The 18,456-nt window shown below is 39.8% G+C and overlaps 1 protein-coding gene across 1 annotated transcript in view; it reads left to right on the plus strand.

The window, feature by feature from the left end:
- The first annotated feature begins 9,527 nt into the window (after positions 1-9,527).
- Positions 9,528-18,456, plus strand: part of CCDC167 (coiled-coil domain containing 167) — a 51,049-nt gene continuing 42,120 nt past the window's right edge. The window contains exon 1 of the mRNA XM_060754077.2: positions 9,528-9,658. Within this exon, the coding sequence (XP_060610060.1) occupies positions 9,581-9,658 (78 nt within the window). The 5' untranslated portion in view covers positions 9,528-9,580. The remainder of the gene's footprint in view (positions 9,659-18,456) is intronic.

Here is an 18,456-nt window from a genome sequence, read left to right on the forward strand (position 1 = left end):
TGGGAGCCTTCGTTTGGTTCTAGCTTTGAACATGCTGAGTTCTTTTGGTATTTATTTTGTTGTATCCTAGCTGTTGCCAGACTGAGGAAAATGCTACTGAGTCTCATTATTTATTAACTAGAAAACGAGGCACAAATGAGAAGGCCTGCATGATCAGCTCTATACCCAGTTTTCTAACATTTATTTAGCAATACATAGCATTGTTAATTTTTTGTAGTAATGAGTAATGCCAGGCTGGAAAGATATTATAGCAGGAAAGGTTAGAGAGACCATTTCTCAACCTGAGGGTCAGGACCCGGGTGGGGGGAGGAGTTTCAGAGGGTTGTCAAAGACCATCAGAAAACCCATATTTCTGATGGTCTTAGGAACCCCTTTGGCAGAGAATACTGAAGATCTCTCCACCTGTCCTTCTCTTCCTTTTTGGAAACAGTGAATTCTCCCACCAAAAGCCCTCCTCCTGCTGTGATTGTAGGTGAACTATAAATTCCAGTAACTATAACTCCCAAATGTCAAAGTCTATTTTCCCCAAACTTCACCAGTGTTCACATTTGGGCATATTGAGTATTCGGGTCAAGTTTGGTCCAGATCCACCACTGTTTTGTGTCCACAGTGCTCTCCGTATGTAGGTGAACCACAAATCCAGAATTCAAGGTCAATGCCCACCAAACCCTTCCAATATTTTATGTTGGTCACGGGAGTTTTGTGTGCCAAGTTTGGTTCAATTCCATAGCTGGTGGAGTTCAGAATGTTCTTTGATTGTAGGTGAACTATAAATTCCAGCAGCTACAACTCCCAAATGACAAAATCAACCCCCTCCCCCCCCCCCCCAATCCGCACCAGTATTCAAATTTGGGTGTATCGGGTATTTGTGCCAAATCTGGTCCAGTGAATGAAAATACATCCTGCATATCAGATATTTACATTACGATCCACAACAGTAGCAAAATTACAGTTATGAAGTAGCAACAAAAATAATTTTATGGTTGGAGGTCACCACAACATGAGGAACTGTATTAAGGGGTTGTGGCATTAGGAAGGTTGAGAACCACTGTCTTATAGTGTTATCTATAGTTTGAAGTGTATTTTACAGGTTCTAATTTTTATTAAATATCTTTTGGAGGGAAAAATCATACATATATAAATGATTATATCTACCCCATTATTATACCCTATGTACTTTCTCTCCTCCCCATTTTTTCTATATCTAGTATTAAAAAATATTGCTCATTTTTGAATTCTCAGAGATTTATCTTACACTGCCAGAAGTCCTGCTGAGTTAAGATGGACTTACTCTCAAGCCTGCTTGCATGAGGTCATAACCCCAGGCTGCTTTCAGATGACACTTTGTATAATTGGTATACTTTTAGGAGAGACATCATACTTCAAGTCATGATGCGGGTTCAAACAGATTTTTATTTCTGTGCTTTCTTGTAATGCTGGGGGAAAATAAGGAGATGGCAATTGTTTCCAGAAAGGCTATGTGGCAGCAAAATGCCATACAACAGACAAAGAAGGTAAAAAGATACTACAAAACTTACAATTCACGTAGCATATTTTAGGTTACTAATAGTTATCATGTACAAGGATAATTGATAACCAGTACCCTTACAATCGCTTGTACCCTTGCAACAGCCTACTTTCCAGATAGGTTTGGACTGGAACAGGCATGGGCAAACTTTCTAACTTGGGGGCCACATGGTGGGCCAGAGCGGGGTGGGTGGGTCAGGAGGGGGATTCTCCCCAAGCCCCCTCTTTGCCCTTTCCTTCCCTTCCTCTTCTCTTTCAGAGTGAAGGAAAGACAGGAAACATTTGAATCCCAAAAGGGTTGGCCTTGGTCAGGATGAGATGGTGGACAGGAAAGTAAAAGTATATCAATTAGACCCCCTGTATTGCCTACTCCTGATATTGCCTAATCCTGAATCCTAGAATTGGAAGACCCCTAAGGGACATCTAGCCAACCCCCTGCCATGCAAGAAGGCACAATCAAAGCACTACCAATAGACGCCCTCTGCTGAAAATCCTCCAGAGAAGGAGACTCCACTACACTCCCAAGCAGCCTATGCCACTCTCCAACAGCCCTTACTCTCAGGAAGTTCTTCCTTATCTTTTCAGACAAATCTCTTGCCCTGCCATTTGAAACCATTGCTCCCTTGTGCCTGGTTTCTAGGGCAGCAGAAAATCAGTTTTCCCCCTCCTCCTCAATGGGACACTCTTTTAAATCTTGAACATGGTTCTCATGTTCCCTCTCTACCTTCTCTTATCCCAGGTAAACATCACCCAGGAGGAAAGGATGAAGGAAAAAGATATGGAAGAAAGGAAGGAAAAGAAGGATGGAAGGAAGGAAGGGTGGAAGGGAATGGAGAGAGGGAATGGAGCAAAGGAGGGAGGAAATAGAGAAGGAAAGACAAAAGGAAGGGAGGGAGGAGAAAGAGGGAAGGAGGGAGAAAAGGGGGAAGGAAGGAAGGATGAAAGAGTAGAAGGGAAGGAGGGAGGAAGAGGGATGGGAGGAAGGAAAGAGAGAAGGAAGGATAGGATGATGAGAGAGAGGAGGGCCTGAGAAAAGAGCCCAAGTACTGCATCCGGCCCCCAGGCCTGGGTTTGTCCATACCTGGACTAGAACATCCATACCTGGACTATAACATCTCCAGTCAGCATGATCAGATAGAAGGAAGTTGTAATGCAACAACTCATGTGACATAAACCAATACTAGGGCCCTTATGTTACCCAAGAGATAGGAGGGACTGAGAGCAGCTTACAGGTCTTCATCTATCAAGTTTAAAGTGAGATTTGAACTAGGATTGGTTATTGCAGGAATTGTACTGTCATGGTATGAGTGGTCAGAAAACCTTTATTTTAAAGGTGAAGAAGGGCCCACCCACTACCTTTGAAAAGTCCTTTTCTATAACAGAACACCTCATACTGCGACAATGGCAAAGTTGAAATTTCCTTTCTTGTTTGTAGTGGGGTATATAGCTCAGTATCAGTGTGTATACTTTGTATGCAGACAACTGAGAGTTCAATATCAGATGTCTCCAGGCAGAGCGAGGACAGAATCTTGCTCGAAGCCCTAGAAGACTGATTGCTGCCAGTCAGAACTGACAATCCTGAACTAGATAAATTAGCAGTCTGACACCCTCTAGTTTAAGTCTTGGCTTCTGGAGCAAAGGAAAATAAATTTGCTCCATCATCTCTGTGACACTTTGCATGCAGCTGTCCATGAAATTGTTTGTCATCTACAGCTTGTGCCAAATATAGAGATCAGACTATTATGTGCCATGTATTTCAGAGACCATATATTTTGGGTCTTGTACCAATTGTACTGGCTTTGTTTCTGAAGTCAATTCAAGGGCTAGTTTTGATGTTCAGAGACTAAAATGACTTGGGGCCAGGATATACGAGAGAGAGAAAATGCCTTCTACAATATCAATCTGAAGTCTTTGCAGATCTGCTGTGGATTCCTTAACTCAGTGTTGGGATCCCAAAATGTGACAACAAAAAAAATGTTTCTGAACATCTAGTGGCTGTTATTAGACATTTACACAAATCTCTTGTGCAGTGTTTATAATGAACTCTGGAGAAGATGCTTCAGCTGTACTTCATAAACAGGAAAAATCAACCTGTTTAGCTAGCCTTGTAAATGCTGATTTGTTATCAGAAAATGTTTGATTTTTATACTTGTATACCTATTTTATATACGCAGAAACATGGAAAAATTTCTTGGGCTGAAAAGGGTAGCAAGTGGAAACGTTTAATTTCCCAGCATATCCTACCATCATGAGCGGCTAGTTTGATCATTACCAAAGACAGGGTTTTGTTTTTGCCATCACATTCCCACTATGCAACTTCCTCCCAAGTGAAATTACGTTGACTCCTGCTGCCCTTGCTTGGCTTTCAGTGGGTGACAAGAGCTTTCAGTGGGTGACCACTGGTTTTTAAATCTGAAGTTTCAAAATATTCTAAATATCTTTTTTAAAGTATGTTATTATGAAGCACTTTGAATTGTAATTAACAAATACTTATATATATATATATATATATATAAAACAATCTGTTTTCTTTACTGTACTCTACCCTAAACAGTACTCCTACCTTTGTTTTCATGTCAGGTTCCCTGCTATCCTCTGTTATAACAGATGATTATGTTCCACCCAAAAACACAAGCTGGTTGTATTTCAGTAGCAGCTTGTGTTGTTTTGGATAGATCTCACAGACTTACCCAGTGGTGCCTACTTGTCTAGTTTAATTATAAGACTCATAATTTTAAGAATTTTGTAGGTGCCTGAAATTATAAGAAATCTGCTGTAAGACGGTGCAGAGTTTGGCTTTCTTGTAACAGATATTCTGTTCAAAAGTCTGCTGTGTATCTTTAGGGAGCCAGGGAGCATGCGGCGCATACTAAAGGTTTAAAAACAAAAATACAAACATGGAACTCTGTCTATTAAAAAAAACACACACACACACCTACTGAAATTCCAATACAATTGTGTGACTTTTAAGGAATAGCTTGTGTTTTGGAATGTTTGCAGCTTGCACTCATCAATATTCGCTCTCCATCCACTTCACCTTGCTGATACTATTGTTATGGAACATGATGGTATTGACTAAACTATACAGTAAAAAAGCAAGAAGAGGGAAACACAGGCAACAGAAGAAAAACCAAGGAGAGACCAGTCCCAAGTACCTGTTACATTTTCTTAAACTCAACACATTTCTGATTTAAAATCCCTACCCTTGGGCCTTTGAAATAAATATTTGAATGAGTCAATACAAAATTATTGAAATGGGGTTTAAAATATTTGAAAACATATCTATGCAGGCACATGTATCAAACTACAATTTGTATCAACCTAGAAGAATCCTCCACCTTGTACAACTGTGGAGCAGAACAAACAACTCTGCATCTGTATGCTTGCCTCATGCACAGTGGAAGTTGTTTAAAGCTACAGACAATGCGGCTGCTATTGCCTGTTTTTGGTCCATAATTATTTAGCAGCTTGTGTTCCCTCTATTTATCACTTTTGTGCTTGTTTTAATTATACAAAGCTTTAGACACGAAATAAATAAATCAAACTCAAAGCTGGCAGGCAGAATGTCCAGCCCTCTATGTCATTTCATGTGGCCCTCCAGAAGCTGGACTATAGCTGATCATTAGACATCATGACTGGAGTTGATGCATTCCTCACCATTAGACATCATGACTAGAGCTGATGAGAGTTGTGATACAGCAACATCTGGAAGGCTGGAGTTTGTTCTGTTTAGGACAGCAAAGTTTGAATTTAGATACAGGGCTTGTGTTGGTTGGTCTTAATTCAAGGTGCAGGTTATCATCTACAAAGCCCTAAACAGTTTGTCTATCTTCGTGATCACATCACATTAATTCTACGTTTGACCGGGCTTGTCCCCATGTAAACCACCCCGAGTCCCTTCGAGTCCCTTTGGGGAGATGGTGACAGGATACAAAAATAAAATTGATATTATTATTATTTGAAACACAACATGATTAGTACACAGCAAAAAAGATCATCATCATTATTGTGTATATTGTGGATTAAAATGTCCTTTAACTTTTCCCCAACCTCAGAGCCACAACTGCTGTTGGGTTGCAATTCCCATTTTCCCCAACCTCGGAGCCACAACTGCTGTTGGGTTCCATTATTCCGGGTCCAAATGGCAGATAATAAAAACTGATGGGAGTTGTCTTTCAATAACATCTGGGAATTCCAAATGAGTACAAACTAAAGAGCGCCGATTCCTATGTTTAAAAAATTATAGTTTGCCCTCTGTATCCAGATTCTCCTTTCATGGATTCAATGGCACTTTGAAAGCAACCATAAGGATGATGTGGCCCTCAATGAAAATAAGTTTGACACCCCTGCTATAAGGAAGAAATACCTGACCAGTAATTAGTTCCAAATCCATTATAGTAGGCCCTTGGTATCCACTGGGGTTTGGTTTCAGGGCCCCCCACAGACACCAAAATCCATGGATGCTCATATTCCATTATATACAATGGTGTAATAAAATGTTGTCCCTTATTTAAAAATGGCAAGGTCAAGGTTTGCTTTATGAATTTTTAATATAATACTTTCAAGCTGTGGATGGTAGAATTTGTGGACATAGAATCCATGGCTACGGAGTGCCACCTTTATATTCAAACACAAATTTATTATATGAAATCAATAAGTTATGGTTCAACCCCACAATGAGCATTCTTGACATATAGTAATTATAGTGGGATGCATTCTATGTAACTGAAAAATGGTATTTACTTGCTTTTAATTTCAGTTTCAAAGGTCCCTAGGAAAAAAAAATCTATTTCAAAATGCATTGGACTTAATAAAACGTTATAGCACTCGAGTTTCTCCTTAGATTTTCATGCACTGCCGCCAGTCTGTTATGAGTCTTGGTCAAAACTGTATTCACAGCGACTCTTAGGATTAATAATTGAATAGCACATGAAATCATTTGTGTCTTTCGCACCACATCCGTCTCCAACTGAATGATAAAAGCAGTGGCTCTAGTCGTTCAGTGTTGCCGTTGCTCCAAATCCAAGATCTCTGGCATACTGATGCAAATTTCTTATGTTTTTAAAGGTGTACTGCAAACATCCATCCTCTAAATTTACATCTTCTCATGACAGCACTTAAAAATAACTTGTGCTGCAAAACACATTGTGGCTAAATTCAGAGCCAAGCAGCTCAAATGTAGCTCGTAAATATAAAATGGCAACTGCCCTTCCCAGTACAAGCGACAACTCCCCAAATCCAGACAATAGAAGACCTTTGATTCACACAGATCTTCATGATTTGTGTATCACATTCAAGATACTAATTCTGCTAATTTTACCATGCAGATCCTTCCAATAATACCCCATATCTGAAAGCCTCCCTCCACCTATTTCAGATGATAGGACGATGTAAAATATGTAGCCGAGGCTTCTTGTATTTTAAACCAAGCAATAATGCAAGTCCAAATCCAATAACTAATATCTATTACATTAGTCCAAGGGAATCAAGAACTTGATAATACTTACATTACTCCCATTGATCCACTCAGCTTGGTGCTAATAATTGGTCTTAGGCTTATATTGATGGGTTTTGTGAAATTTGAAAGGATAAAAAGCTTTTTTGTTTTAGGAAAGAATATAAGGAATGTACAAAGAAATATATATTGTTATTATTGAACAGGCTTTCTCCTTCTTCTTCTTATGATAATAATGATAATAATACACTTTATTTATATTCTGCCTTTCTCCCCTAGGGGACGTAGAGCGGATTATAGCATTTACATACATAGGCAAACATTCACTGCCTTACAGTCATATACAATGAAGACATGCATACACAAATAAAGGAAAAGGCTTCTACTTTCATTTCCAGCTTCTGGAGGCGGTGCTTCTCTTTGGCTCTGGGGAGGTGCTTTTCTCCATTTTCAAGCCGAGGAGCCTGTCTTGTCATCTCCTGGTCGTGTGGCCGGAAAGATTGCTTGGAGTGTCTCTTTGCCTTTTCCTGCCAAAGCAGTACCTATTTATCTACTCACATTTGCATTTTTGAATTGCTAGGTTGGCAGGAGCTGGAGCTGATAGACGGGAGCTCACCCCGTCTCGCGAATTCAAACTGCCAACCTTTAGGTCAGCAGTTCAGCAACACAAGGATTTAACCCATTGCACCATAGCAGCTCCTGCCATTGTGTAAATTTTTGTCATTCAAGCCAGTTGATTGCAAAAGGATCTTAATAGTAAACAAGAACTTTCAGCTCTTCTGTCTTACCCATTGTTATACAGGTATAGCCTTATATAATTATAGCACTATTAATTGCCATAGCAACACTCTCTAGAATTCTGGAGTTTGTAGTTTAGTGAGGCCAAGAGATCTCTGGCTAATAATTCTAAATTATTCTCCCTAAACAACAACAATTATTATTATTGTTAATATCCCACTCTTCCCTACTGAGATTCCAAAATTACCAATCTCAGGATTCCATACTTGTTGCCAAGACAATTAAATAAGAATAATAGTGCAACAATAGTGTAATATTATAATATACAATATAATATATTGTATATACATATAATATTCATAATATTATAATATAATACAATATAATACTAATAAATTATAATCATATATTTTATATTACATGTAATATTATTAATAATATTACAATATAATGATTTAGTACAATATAGTAATATATAATAATGATATTCTATTATGCTAATAATATAATATATGGTATATGGTATATGGTATATATATATATATATATCTTGTAAGCTGCTCTGAGACCCCTTCAGGGTGAGAAGGGCGGCAAATAAATGTTGTAAATAAATAAATAAATATTTATTGTCAGGCCATTATATGCTAATCAAGGTGGACAGATGGACAAAGACAACCAATAATGACCAGAGTAGGAAAGGACAATGACAATGCTAAATGGTTTACGGACTTGGATTTGGTGAACACTGATCACAAGATGTTTTTATTGCTGCTGTTTTAATCAGTTATAACTGTGATATTATGTGGTAAATTTGTGTATTGTATATTGCATTGTATGTTGTAATTGTTAGGCATCGAATTGTGCCTTTTGTAAGCCGCCCTGAGTCTCCCACCCTAGTGGGTTGAGAAGGGCAGGGTAGAAGCACCCCAAATAAATAAATAAATAAGGTGGTCAGTTGAAACATTCACACCTAGCTCCAGCAGACAAGAGTCCTTTGTCCCACCCTGGTCATTCCACAGATATATAAACCCTTTTTCCTAGTTCCAACAGACCCCACTACCTCTTAGGATGCTTGCCATAGATGCAGGCGAAATGTCAGGAGAGAATGCCTCTAGACCATGGCCATATAGCCCAAAAAAACCTACAACAACCAAATAAATAAATAATACGATAGCAAGCTAGCAAGTATACTCTTGATCAATACTCCTGTTTTTCCCGAAACATACACTAAGGCTGCCATATAATAGTTTGAAACTGCATTATTGTTGCTATATTTATTTATACTTTTTCTCTCCTACAGGAGACTCAAACAGGCTTAAGATAAAAACATCAGCACAATTTAAAATATACAAATATTGAAACAGCATTAAACATTTTTAGTATTGAAAGCAATGCAGATGAAATCCATAAAAACATAAAATCACAGCAGCCCCTGACATGATCTTTAAAACATGATCTTAAAGCATTATATGAGTCTACACCAGGCCTGGGCAAACTTGGGCCTTCCAGGTGTTTTGGACTTCAACTCCCACAATTCCTAACAGCCGGAATTGTTGAAGTCCAAAACACCTGGAAGGCCCAAGTTTGCCCAGGCCTGGTGCAGACTCATATAATGCAGTTTAATTCCACTGCATGACATGGCAGTGTGGAAGAGGCCTAAGAAGCCGTGCCTTTGGCCACGTCTCTTTTCCATCTGATCGATTTGCCCTTATCAAACATGGCGGCATGTTATGAAACAGAAGCGGCTGCGGGACGAAATCCCTTTACAAAGATGGCTGCCGCGGCTACCGTCTTTCAAGTCAGAGCCTGCTTTTGTGAGTGTACCGCGCATGCGCAGGAGGGAAGCGGAAAAGGGTCCGCATGAGCCCATCCGTGCAACGTGGAGGGAGGAAAATGTCTGAGAAACAGCAGCAAGACGGCGGGAGCGTCGCGCGGCAGGTGAGAGGAGCGCCGCGTTGCCAGGGCAACCACAGGCGAAGGAGGCCTGTGCGGGAGGGGGCTCGGAGCTGGAGAGGGGAGACGGGCGGAGGCAGGAGTGGGCGGGGCCATCGCCTCTGCGGGTGGGCGGGGCCTCTGAAGAGGGGCGTGGCCTGAAAGTGGGTCACAGATACAGATGGAACATCCAAAATGACTGTCACAGGGTGCATGTAAAATCAATGCAGCTGTATGGCTCAAGGCTCTGAAATGCTGGGATATATAGTTTGGCGAGGCACCAATGCTATTGTTATGAAATGGTTATAAAACTACAACTATACTCATAGTATTAATATATTAATACTGATGTGCTGTGTTAATATAATGTATACACATAGAATATGGATAATATTATAATTTAATACAATACTATACTCATAGTATTAATATATTACTGATGTGCTGTGCTAATAATGTATACACATAGAATATTGATAATAATATTATAATGTAATACAATATAATACTACTATACTCATAGTATTAATATATTACTGATGTGCTGTGCTAATAATGTATACACATAGAATATTGATAATAATATTATAATGTAATACAATATAATACTACTATACTCATAGTATTAATATAGTACTGATGTGCTGTGTTAATATAATGTATACACATAGAATATTGATAATAATATATAATACAATATAATATTACTATACTCATTGTACTAATATAGTACTGATGTGCTGTGCTAATAATGTATACACATAGAATATTGATAAAATATTATAATGTGATACAATATAATACTATATTCATAGTATTAATATATTACTGATGTGCTGTGCTAATAATGTATACACATAGAATATTGATAGTAATATTATAATGTAATACAATATAATACTACTAATAACAATATAAGAATTATATTTTATATTACATGTAATATTACTAAGAATATTACAGTATAGTGGTATAGTACAATATAGTAATATATAATACTAACCTTGTGCTGTGCTAATAATATAATATATTGTATACACATATACACATACACATATACAATCATTGGAGGGAAGGGTATTAGAGGCCAAGATGAAGAATTTTGGCCACAATGAGAAGACAGGAAAGCTTAGAAAATACAATGATGCTGGGGAAAATAGAAGGAAAAAGGAAGAGGGGTCGACCAAGGGCAAGATGGATGGATGGTATCCTTGAAGTGACTGGCTTGACTCTGAAGGAGCTGGGGGTGGTGACTGTCGACAGGGAGCTCTGACATGGGTTGGTCCATGAGGTCACGTAGAGTTGGAAGTGACTGAATGAATGAATAACAAATACACATATAATATTGATAATGATATTATAATGTCACACAATATAATACTAATAATAATACAATATAATAATTATGTATTTCATATTACACCTCACTACCTCTGAGGATGCTTGCCATAGATGCAGGCAAAACATCAGGAGAGAATGCCTCTAGACCATGGCCATATAGCTTACAACAACCCAATAATATTACAGTATAGTGGTGTAGTACAATATAGGAATGTATGTTTCTAATATTGTGCTATGCTAATAATATAATATATTGTATTTACATATAACTTGTAAGCAGCTCTGAGTCCCCTTCGGGGTGAAAAGGGTGGCATATAAATGTCGTAAATAAATAAATAATAAATAAACTCCCATGACTCCCATCGCATTGATCCATGACAGTGAAAGTGATGTCAAACCGCATTAATACTATATGTGGCTGCAGCCTTCTTTGGAGGCTTTTAAGCAGAGTCTGGATAGCTATCTATTGGAGGTGCTTTGCACGCGATTTTCCTGCTTCTTGGCAGGGGGTTGGACTGGATGGCCCACGAGGTGCTTTGCACGCAATTTTCCTGTTTCTTGGTAGGGGGTTGGACTGGTAGGGAGTTGGCCCACGAGGTCTCTTCTAACTCTATGATTCTACAGTATAGATCAGGCATGCGCAAACTTGGGACCTCCAGGTGTTTTGGACTTCAACTCCCACCATTTCTAATAGCCTCGGGCCCTTTCCTTTTCCCATAAGGAAGGAGCCTGAGGCTGTTTTGAATGGTGGGAGTTGAAGTCCAAAACACCTGGAGGTCCCAAGTTTGCCCATGCCTGCTATAGATGCACTCTCAGCCACCCATATTTTGGAGCATTTGGTATAGGTGACGGCCGACAAAGAGCTCTGGCGTGGGCTGGTCCATGAGGTCACAAAGAGTCGGAGACAACTGAACAAATAAACAACAACATACTCAACCTGTGCTGAGATGGAAATGCTGGAAGCAATTGTGGAATATTAGTTTGTACTGAAGAATATATTCATAGGTAGCATCATTGTACACTGTAGAAGTAAAGGAGTTTCACACCAGTTTAACTGCTATGGAATCATGGGAGTTGTAGTTTTACAAGGCTTTTAGCCTTCTCTACCAAAGAGCATTCCTGCCTCACCAAACTACAACTTCCATGATCCCATAGCATTGATCCATGGCAGTTAAAGTGGTGTCAAACTGCATTCATTCTACAGTGTAGGTGCATCCTCACTGTCCCATTCATTTATCTAGATCAGGCATGGGCAAACTTCAGCCCTCCAGGTGTTTTGGACTTCAGCTCCCACATTTCCTAACAGCTTAAGAATTGTGGGAGTTGAAATCCAAAACACCTGGAGGGACGAAGTTTGCCCATGCCTAATCTAGATGCAGGAGACTATTACCAATCAAAAGACATTATGCAATTCTATCTATTTCTTTTGCAGATTATTTTGTTGAAAGATAAACAAATGCAAAGCAGTGGGAAAATAAGTGGGCTACGAAATAGTAATAAGGATGCCTGAACGTCTTCATAAAAGTCTGTGAACAAAACCAATGCAATATGATAGTGTCTTCATCCACATATCTTCCAGTTCTGTCTTTCTCCTGACCTTTCTGTGGAGGGTGTGGTGCCTTGAAGTCTCCTGTCAACTATAGGGTTTTCTTAGGCAAGCAATACTCAGGGTTGATTTTACTAGTTCCTTCCTCTGAAATACATCTTTCAACCTCTGTTATTAATTGGTAGTCCATCCAAGTACTAACCCCAGTTAGCTTCCAAGGTCAGGTGGGATTTGCAATTATTCTATATTTCTTTAGGTTGTTTAAATTTCAAAGCAAACCCGAAGTTCACTGCATGATCAGGAAGACCTGTTCAGCAATTGATTTCTTTACTTGAGAAGAGGGAGTCACATATCTTCTATGCCTTTCTCCTGACCTTTCTGTGTTTGTAGGGAAAGTCTGAAAGGAAGCCACATTCAGGTAAACACGAAGAGATCCTCAAGATCAACCTTCTCTGAGTTTGTACGCCCTTAGAGCTCTAAAATTGTACTCATCTAGAAACAATTAATTGAATCATAGAAGAGAACACAAGAGCCAACTCCCTGCCATGCAGGAATACACAGTCAAAGCTCTCCTGGCAGATGACCATCTAGTCTCTGCATAGAAACCTCCAGAGGAGGAAACTCCACCACAATCCCAGACAGCACCATAGCCCACTTCCAAACAGATCTTACCATCAGGATGACTTTCCTAATGGTTAGTTAGAATCTCTTTTCCTGTAGTTTGAATCATGTCTTAGGATGAATCTGGTGCTTCACCAAACTACAGCTCCCAGTAGTCAATAGCATTGAAGTGTGGAAGTTCAAGTGGTACCAAATTTCATTAATTCTACAGTGTAGATAGACCCTTAAGTCTCTGGAACAGCAGAAAAATCCTGTTCGCTCTCCTTAATTCAGTGGTTCACAACCTGTGGGTCTCCAGATGTTTTGGCTTTCAACTCCCAAAAATCCTAACAACTGGTAAACTGGCTGGGATTTCTGGGAGTTGTAGGCCAAAACACCTGGGGACCCACAGGGACCACTGCCTTCATATGACATCCTTTCAAATATTTCAAATATTTAAATGTGGCTATCGCATCTCTTTTTAATCTCCCTTTCTCCATGCTAAACATGCTCAGCTCTCTAAACTACTTCTTAGAAGGCTTGACTTCAAGGTCTTTTACCATTTTGTTTGCCCTTCACTGGATGCTTTCCAGCTTGTCAATATCCTTCCTGAATTGTGAGGCTCAGAACTGGGCAGTAGTATTTCTGTGTGTGGAATATTCTGTTCCTTTTCATACCTTCTGTTCCAGCACAGACAGATTGGGAATGGAAGGGCAAGCCTAGTTAGTACACATCTCCTTGCTTCATAGGGCTTATCTCCCATCCTACCTTCCATTGCTATGAGAATAAAACAGGAGGGAGGAAGACAATTAGGTATGCCGCCGTGATCTTGGAGCAAAATTGGAATGCATAAGTAATATCATGGTCTCTCTTTAAACAGTGTTATTATAAAGTCTACTAATAATAATCTGAAGCAGTGGATTGGTATCCACAAAATCTAATGCTAAAATAGATCATTTAGTTTTATAAGTGCTACTAGACTTCTCTCCTCTCCTCCCTCCCTTTTTATGCTAATATGAGGATTATGTAAGTTCTTTGGAGGAAAGCCAAATAAATAGCTTCTAATCACAATTAGAGTATTAAAAATGCATAAAGGTAAACAGAGTGTGGAACCATGGGAAAAGTTTTTTTCTGAATTAAAAAGGTTTGATTTCACTTGCAGTGGAAGGAACTGGGTGAGTTCAGAACACTGAAAAGAGTTTAAAAATGTTATATACAGGTATACCTCAGTTAATGAAGTAAATGTGATTCTAGGTATGATTTTTCAGAAATAACATGTAAAAGAGGGAGATAGATTCCTGCATCACAAAAAGGAGAACAGTTCAACATGCTATAGCAAACTTTGCATTCAAAATTAACAATACAAACATGTGAAATGAAATACCCAAGGGTACATTTAATTAATGCAGTTTGACACCACTTCAATTATCTGAGGATTTGTCCATTAAAGCGTACCTGTATGTATACTATAACTGCAGAGCAACACACATTGAATATAAAGGGGGGGGGGGTGTTTGTTTTTCGTGTCAGGAGTGACTTGAGAAACTGCAAATCGCTTCTGGTGTGAGAGAATTGGCCATCAGCAAGGACATTGCCCAGGGGACACCCGGATGTTCTACCATCCTGTCGGAGGCTTCTCTCATGTCCCTGCATGAGAAGCTGGAACAGATAGATGGGAGCTAACCCCATTCCACAGATTCGAACCGCCAACCTTTCTGTCATAAATCCTGCCTGCACAAGCGTTTAATACATTGCACCACTGGAAGCTCATGAAAATAAAGTGTAAGAATTACTTATTCAGCCTTCAGAAAGGAGTAGTCAATGGACTAAATAAAATTTGCCAGGAAGATAGGTGGACTAAGGTAGTCAGTGGCTTTTGGACACTTTCTAGCAGAAAATTATTGTCCTGTGCATCTGATAACTGGAATGAGGAGGTTTTTAAAACACTATACTGCTACTTTTCTGAATAAAATATGAAGCTGTTCCTCTGAAAAAAAAATTAGCTTTTGTGACACCAGTCTCACTTTATTTTGGCAGAAGCTTTCATGGACTTGTGACCTCTTCATCAGATGTTTTGGATGGAGTCCATGAAGGCTTATGCTAAATATGTTAGTCTTGAAGATGCCACAAAGTACATGCATGCCTTTATTTAAAAAATCACTTCTACCGAAACCAAAAGGCCTCACCGTAAAAAAGTGAAAACAGTCCAAAATAATGGCATAACACTGAGAGGCAGAACTTAGATTTGGTTTCTCTAGCCTGCTTGAAGCAATTGGCACTAAAACGTGTGGTCTTTCTGATTTGCTGGACTCTGGCATGCATCAACCCTAGCCTGTGGTAAAGGAAGCTTCTCCCAATATTTGGACAACCATAGCCTTAGTAAACCTCCTATAAATAAGTTATCTACTCTGTGAATTAGGACAGGGATGTGTGTTCGAGCTGGGCATGGTTGAATGGGCATGGTTAATTGGACATAAGCCCCATAGAGCTCAAAGGGACTGATTTCTGCTTACATGTAGGGTTAGATTTCTGAAAGTTATACCATCCCTCCTTAATTAGCGTTGTGGATTCCAGAGCAGGCTGTATCCTGCATGGCTTCTCATATGAAAAGGGAAGTGTGGGAAACAGCTTCTAAAAAAGAAAGGATCATGCAGCAGAAGAGAACCACAAACAAAACAACTCCTGCCAAGGCAGTTCAGGAATTGCCTTCTGTGCTTGGATGACATTTCCCCAACTTTGTAATAGCAGTAGGTGGGAATCCTGATAGAAAACAAGGACCACTTGAACAGGGTTCACTCTCCAGCATTAGTACCAAAAGGATTATGAATCAGTTTTTGTCAACTTTAGATTTTGTTTGGTTATTTGGGGTGCTGATTCAGAAAATTGCATTGGGGATAGACCACATCAACTCTAGTTTCTGATACAGAACATATGCCATCCAGTAGTCACCATCTTCTCACCCACAGAAAACCATGTTTAATAATCTAGTGCAGAAGTGGAAGTAGTAATATTTCGTGGGTAGTCAGCCTCTCCCCTCCTGACATCGCTGTTGCCTCAGCACTATAAGAGGGTTTCACGAGACCCAGCTTTTGTTGCTGCGTGGTTTCAAGGCAATGGTGTAGTAATGGTGATGGTGCAGACCATATTTTCATTCTTGGGGACCACTGGTGGTCCATGGACCACAGGTTGGGAACCACTGTGATAGATCAATTCTGGTCTTTTAAGGCTTATGGACACCCTTAAAAACAGTACCTCATTTGCAGAAAATGAATGAGTCCTTGAAAGTTAATGAAAACAGGCACGAAGAGGATCATAGCTTTGGTCATAGACCCAGATGAAGTGCAGTTGGCCCTTCACATTCTCAGTGTTTTTGGGGAGGGTTTTCTACGAAACCATGGGGAATAAAGTAGTGGCAGTTTCAGTCACCAGTCATCCCCCATTGAAGGCTTCAAACTGGCAGACTTCAGGGGTGGGTTTTTGTATGTGTGTGTGTGTCAGAAGTGACTTGGGAAACTGCAAGTCGCTTCTGGTGTGAGAGAATTGACCGTCTGCAAGGACATTGCCCAGGGGACACCCGGATGTTTTGATGTTTTTACCATCCTTGTGGGAGGCTTTTCTCATGTCCCCACATGAGGAGCTGGAGCTGATAGAGGGAGCTCATCCACGCTCTCCCTGGATTCGAACCTGCAATCAGTCCTGCCGGCACAGGGGTTTAACCCACTGAACCACCGGGGGCTCCTTCAGGGGTGGTATGGGGTGGTGACTGAAATCCCCATTGCAAACCCGCAAATAATAAAAACTGTGAATGCCAAATGGGCCAAGTGTACAAGAAAATCGAGATGGCAGAATGAACTGCGTTCTGTCAGACTGCACCCTTAGAACAGAAAACTAGGAAAGCTTGCAAAAGATTCACTGCAACCTGGTGTAGTATTTTTTTAAGAAACTTGCAGTGATCAGATTTCTTATTATGGTGATATCTTTACTGAGCCAATTGAAAAGATACACCAGCTTTCAAAACCAAAAGATTCATCATCAGATGTTCAAGGGAAGTAGGGGGTAGGGAAGTATGAAGATCAGCTGTTGTCTTCAGATGTGTGAGAGGAAGTCTCTTCTGGCTCCATGAAACATTAAATGCAGTAGAAAATGTGAAATAAGTACTATCTTTCTACTTCATTCTTTAGTATATCAAACCTGCAACCAATTCTCAGTGGTTGATCATATGATGGATGCAGAAGGTCCTGTATTAACTATTAGTTATCTCTAGTTAAAATATAGGAACGCCTAAAATTGTGATTGCTGTTATCCATCATAATAGGCAATACTAGGAGTATAAGGTATGTTTGACTGTAGAGCAGTGGTTCTCAACCTGTGGGTCCCCAGGTGTTTTGGCCTACAACTCCCAGAAATCCCAGCCAGTTTACCAGCTGTAAGGATTTCTGGGAGTTGAAGGCCAAAATATCTGGGGATCCGCAGGTTGAGGACCACTCCTGTAGAGCTTGATACTGGGGTATTGTGAATGGGGTTAAGTAAACAGCCTTTACAGCAGAGGTGAGCAGCTTGATTTCAGAAACTCTATGTAAGTTATAATTTCAGGCCTCTGGTAAGAATGATCTGCTTTTTCTCTTTCCAGAGTTGTCTCAAGGATAAGTTTTCCAATTCTGCAGAAGCCCCCACAACTTGGCTACACTACACATCTGAACTGGTTTCCAGTGTAGTCAAGTTGTGTGGCTTTCTGCAGAATTGTAAAACTTGGGAAAGTAAAGTCGTGTTCTGCTGATTTATATTCACCACAAGTAACATCAACATTGGAAATTGTAAAAGGAATATCCTTTCAAGCTAATTGATGGAAGTTTGTTTTTGTAGTTAGTATCTGAACAACATGTAGAACTTTGAAACAAGATTAAAGGTAACTTGATTCTTTTTTTCCCTCCTAGTTAAGCTCTCGCTGCAATCTGTAAACAGTCACATGCACATAAAACCTGAGGCGCCAAGCATAGCTTGGCACCCACTTCACTCAGCACCCAGCTGAGAATGTTCCTAAAATCATAGCATCATAGAGTTGGAAGAAACCACAAGAGCCATCCAGTCCAACCACCCTGTCAAGCAGGAAAATATGATCAAAGCACTCCTGACAGATGGCCATCTAGCTTCAGTTTAAAAGGAGACTCCCATCACACTCCGAGACAGGAAATTCCACTATCAAACAGCTCTTTCTGTCAGGATGTTCTTCTTAATGTTTGGGTAGAATATATTTTCCTATATTTGAATCTATTGCTCCATGTTCTAGTCTCAGAGCAGCTTAAAACAAATTGGTTAC

Source organism: Anolis sagrei, chromosome 1, assembly GCF_037176765.1.
Source record: "Anolis sagrei isolate rAnoSag1 chromosome 1, rAnoSag1.mat, whole genome shotgun sequence".
NCBI classification, from domain to species: domain Eukaryota; kingdom Metazoa; phylum Chordata; class Lepidosauria; order Squamata; family Dactyloidae; genus Anolis; species Anolis sagrei.